The sequence below is a fragment of the Penaeus vannamei genome, chromosome 8, assembly GCF_042767895.1.
Source record: "Penaeus vannamei isolate JL-2024 chromosome 8, ASM4276789v1, whole genome shotgun sequence".
Lineage (NCBI taxonomy): Eukaryota > Metazoa > Arthropoda > Malacostraca > Decapoda > Penaeidae > Penaeus > Penaeus vannamei.
In genome coordinates this window covers 46,445,952-46,450,951 of record NC_091556.1, presented here as the reverse complement: position 1 = coordinate 46,450,951, position 5,000 = coordinate 46,445,952, and the positions used below count along the sequence as shown (strand labels likewise).

The window sequence follows — 5,000 nt, the reverse complement described above, 5'->3', positions numbered from 1 at the left end:
TTTTACACTCATGCTAGCGTCATCTAAAAATCCAACGTTTTATACTTTTTCAGGAGTGCTAGTTGGTATGGATGCCATGGCTATGGCGAAGATCAGTTTAGCACTCGGGGCTGGCAGGAATAAGGTCGGCGACCCGATCAACTACAGCGTGGGCATAATGCTCGTCAAGGTAGGTGTGAAGTTATTACCCTGAGACTCCTCAACAGCTCTCGTCCTACATTCATGGCATGAATTCATCACACTTTAACGCAACTTGCAGGTGGTCGGCGAGAGCGTGAAGGAAGGCGAGACGTGGGCAGAGCTGCACCACGATTCTCCACTGCCGCCCTCCCTCCTGGAGAGGATGCAGGGCGCTGCCACCATCAAAGCGTCAGGGGAGGCACGCAAGCCCTCCCGCGTTGCCGCTCGCGTTGTCTAGGCCTCGGTGCGAAACCCTCAGTTGCTGGGGCCAAGATCCAGATCTCAGTGCCAGTCTCCCAAACGCAACTTATGATCTAGCATTCATGCGAGATGCTTTTTATTGCACAAACTATTTAGGGCCTTTTCGCATAAGCGGACACGATCGTCGGGCACGAGCAGAGATGACTTCACAGTTGGGCAAAGTACCCGGTAAACAAGTAGTTCCCCTTTGTTTTCACGCCTGAGACGTCCCCTTGACAGATGCCCGGCGTTTTGGGCAGGTCTTTAACCGTCTAATCCTTCTACTTTTTATTTCCTGCTCATCTGGGAAACTGGAGACTTGGCTCTCTTCCGGGTTCACTTTATGCTAGTCACCGACCCCAAACTTACTTACACGGGGAATGCGACTACTGTTTTCATTTGGCACAATCTTCACACCGCCTAATCTTTCTGCCAAAACTACATCCATCGTTAGTTAGTTCGAAATATATCTATTAATACCTTATATTCGGTGCATACATGCCAGTTACTATTCCCAAAATATAATTAAAACCATCAGGAACTAGCCAGTTACCTACTGGCGCCTATCACTTTTTTTTTCTTTACTAGACCAAGATAGATACGTTGATTTTTGGTTTACAAGAATGATTTTTGTTATGTAATTCAGTCCGTGTGTTAATCCGTCTGCAGTTAATTCGGTTGTTCGGATTATGGCTTCCATTCACTGTGATTCTGTATGATTGTTTATTCTACAAAGTGATTTCTGACATTTGACATTTGCACAAACTGTTTTTTTTTTCTTTTTTAATAATCAAAGTGGATAGTATATGAAGTTACGCAAGTCGTGCATATTAGTCATCTATTGGCTGCCCTAACTGATTCCATAGAACATCTGTTTATAACTTCCCAGAAATTATCATTCCACTCCTTGAAAGGGAAATAACTCATGCTCATTCTGTACAATTACCAATTATGCAACTGGTCAACGTCATCCTCACATTCCAGTCTATGTAGAATTAACAAGAAATTATTTTTGTTTAAAAATGTTTTTTGTTAAGCTTTACTATTTTATAATGGGAAGCAATACAGTTTTTGTATGATATTGAACTTCACAGAATGTCTTTCCTTGCTCATGAAAAAATAAAATAATTGCAGTGCTATACCAAAATATCTTAATATGTTACCGACTTAAACTGACATTTTATTTTCTCTATTTTCTTGGACCTTCCAGGCGCATACACAATAATGATCAACAATGTGATGGCGAATTCTAAAATTTCATCAAACCCTAAGATGAATGTTCTAAAAAGTTTTATAATTTATCACATCAATACACTAAGCAGTCATGAACATGCATTATGAAAATATAATTTTGATTTAGAGAATCACATTTTTTGCAGTGAGAGCTTGAGCATCTGGTGTTCTTACTTTCATATATTTTTTTCAAGGTCATCGCTGCCTTTAGCATTTGCTGATACTGCCACAAAATTAAATACAAAATGTTAATGTCATAGACTAATTTTAAATGTTCACACATATTTCATTAAGTTCACTTTACGACCCTCTCACATCATGGGAAATTAATTAGGAAAATCCTCTTTAATAATGTTTTTAATGAAGTTTTAAAAGTTGGTGAATCATGTGGTTTCACATGTTTTTTTTCTTTTTTCAAGAGAACAATAAAATTATGTAATAAAAGTAAATACAGCACAAGTAAAAACATAGAACAGGAAAAACACCAACTGATTCCTTTGAAAATGATTAGAGATACATTTTTCATACCAAATGAAATAACTTTTCACAAACACGAAGAATATAACCAATATCAAAAGGTACAACATATCACCTACAAGGTTAAAACTCTTCGAAATCATAGATGCAAGTGAACCTTTAGAAGCAATAAAAAATACACCTCATTTTCTGGAATGTATATAATACATTAACACTGACAAAACTTTAATGTTATGGAAATCCTCAGAGGAAGGGATATACATTGGTCCTGGTTTAGTGGAATTTTACAAAGATGATGATGTGCAAATGAAAGTTTTACAATTGTCAGAAAGACAAAACAATTAAACGGAACATTATACATAAAAGCAGTTTCAGTACTCTGCAGGGTAAAAAATAAAAGACCACTCTCAGTAAAATTTTGCACCACTTTATTTGATCATTTCTAAATATCATACAATATATTTATACAGCACATTAATGAGTGGACTTCCATGAAACTTGTAAGATCTCTTCAATTGGCATACAACTGCATGGCAGACTGCAGGTGAACCATACGTCGAGGCAGGGGAGTGCTGAGTCCCATGTCCCCTATGCAACTCAAGTGCAAACAAAATAGCCAATAACCAATGCAAACTTACAAATATTATTGGAACGAATTTTAGTAGCTTACATTTCAAGCATTAAAAAAATTGAATATAAAATATAATACAATATTCTAGAGTAACATATAAATATTACGTACAGGCAATCTAGAAAGCAAATCCTACATAGGTTATAGAAGTGCCTAAAACCTGGACAAGCTCAGCACCACCTTGGCTCAACATCATGGTTGCAGAGCAAGAAGTAGAAAAAAACAAAAACAAAACAAAATAAAAAAAATAAATAAAAAACAAAAAACAAAAAGAACTTAATCAGCTCATACAGATGGAAGGAAGGTTCAAAACAGGTAGTCACATGGAAGTGTTAGCTACCTATCTCCTGCTTTTCAAAGCTTAAAAAGCATAGTAATTATCTTAGTAAGAATGGAAACATGAAATGCAAGTGAGGCGCTCCTGGCATGATAATGACGGCTGTTACCTAACTGGTAGTTAGCATAAGCAATGGAGTATTCAACAAACCAGTGGGGGACAGATACATGGATTACTGGTAAAGATTGAAGCAGGATAAAGGTAATTCACCTATAAATGTCAGTTGACAGAGATGATGCTACATGATAATATTACGTTTATCACTACAATCAACAAGGCCATACACATTTGACTGGTAAAATGTCTCTTCATTTGATGTACATCATTCTTATTCACCAGTTTTAGTGTCATATGAGAATTTTTGATGTATGAAAATTCCCTTTCATGCCTTAAAGTTCTGATATAAAGATACAGCTCTTTAAAACTTCTTACCTATAATATTACTCAGCAACCAATTGTGAAGATCTGATAACAGTCTGTCCTCCCTCTACTACAATCTTACTTCTTGTATCTATCAAGAAGGAAAAACCAAGAATTTATCCTCCTTTTACACTCATCTTTCTTGAACTCTTTCAGAGTAGATGGCACCTAACTGCCAGATATTTGCATTCCATTCTTGAAGATAAAGCAGATGAATTTACTTCTCAAAATACATGGCTTTTGCTCACTTTATATGTTCACCTAATTTCTTTGAAAAAAAGAAAAATTTAACACTAAAAAAAAGAAAAGATAAAAAAATATCCCTTCCTTCGATAGTCTGGATCAACATTATGTTGGTTAAAAATAAAACAGAACTTCTGCAGTAATCCATCACACTTTCTCTACATGTGAATAAATCTCTAGAAACTTACATACTGCACATGAGACGTGCAGTAGCACCAAATTCCATCACAATAATAATCTTGGTCTTTGCTTCAGTCCTTTACATTGCTATACACATGCAGGCTAACTAAAGGAAGCCTCCTGCTTTAAAATGAACCATTGATACCACCTTACGAGGAAAGTCTGGGTGGAGTTATTTGAAGGTCTTCCTGACCACAGTCACTGGTCACTTGGCATAAGCACGCTGTAGGCATTTCACACTATGTGCATGTATAACCTTCAGTGTTTAGCTGGAAGACCATTCAGCATTTGCTTAGCCTTCTTGTGAATCACTGTGGCTAGTCTTGTATATCCCTCATACTCTAGTGCAGTTCCCATCACAGGACCCACCACTATTTCATCGCTGTACAACTCTCACTGTACATATTATAATACAACATATACACTGTTTATCCCTTGTTCAATCTACAACCACTGAACAGAGAGGAGTGTTTCAACATGATTGATCAATTCACCTAAAAGATACATTTGTTCTCATACGTCATGGAACAGTAATATAATAAAAAAAAAGGATCACTATAGTAAACAATACATCTAGTCATATCTAAAAAGAACAGAATGGATGACTGAGGTACAAAATCAAATTATTTCTGATGCAAACAAACATTAGAAATTTCCATTTTCATCCCTTCTATTTGATGACTAGTTTGAAACTCGTCAACTAGCACTGGAAACACTGCTGCCCCTTGTCAGCTGTAAATCACTTGTAAAGTTCTTCAAATGGACAATAGTAAGACCCATGTCATTCAATGGATGAGACACAAAATATTCTACGGTTAACTTCTGCTGGACTGCCAGGACCATGTTGCTTCCACTGCCGTTGCTGAGCTCATCTCCATATGTGGGAGTACAAAATTAGAGGATCACAGATGCAGGTTCCTGTCCCTGAGAGGGAACTTGGAATGTTGGCCACACCTACTGCTGTTGCCACTGTACCCATGAGGCACTTGTGGCAGGTGGCTGTTGTGAGGGTTGTTGCTGTAATGGCATGTTACTGCCGCTACTGCTGGTACTACTAGT

The 5,000-nt window shown here is 37.3% G+C and overlaps 2 protein-coding genes across 37 annotated transcripts in view; one reads left to right on the top strand and one right to left on the bottom strand.

Moving 5' to 3' along the window:
* The window catches only part of LOC113824614 (thymidine phosphorylase), a 20,918-nt gene extending 19,357 nt beyond the window's left edge, over positions 1–1,561 (top strand). For all 6 annotated transcript variants that reach the window (XM_070124803.1, XM_070124804.1, XM_027377374.2 and 3 more), the window contains exons 9-10: positions 54–169; positions 260–1,561. In XM_070124803.1, coding sequence (XP_069980904.1) covers positions 54–169; positions 260–418 — 275 coding nt within the window. In that variant the 3' untranslated portion in view covers positions 419–1,561. The remainder of the gene's footprint in view (positions 1–53; positions 170–259) is intronic.
* A 980-nt stretch (positions 1,562–2,541) lies between these two features.
* The window catches only part of LOC113824616 (serine/threonine-protein kinase WNK1), a 160,021-nt gene continuing 157,562 nt past the window's right edge, over positions 2,542–5,000 (bottom strand). For all 31 annotated transcript variants that reach the window (XM_070124790.1, XM_070124794.1, XM_070124789.1 and 28 more), the window contains one exon: positions 2,542–5,000. This exon is cut by the window's right edge and continues 592 nt beyond it. In XM_070124790.1, coding sequence (XP_069980891.1) covers positions 4,896–5,000 — 105 coding nt within the window. In that variant the 3' untranslated portion in view covers positions 2,542–4,895.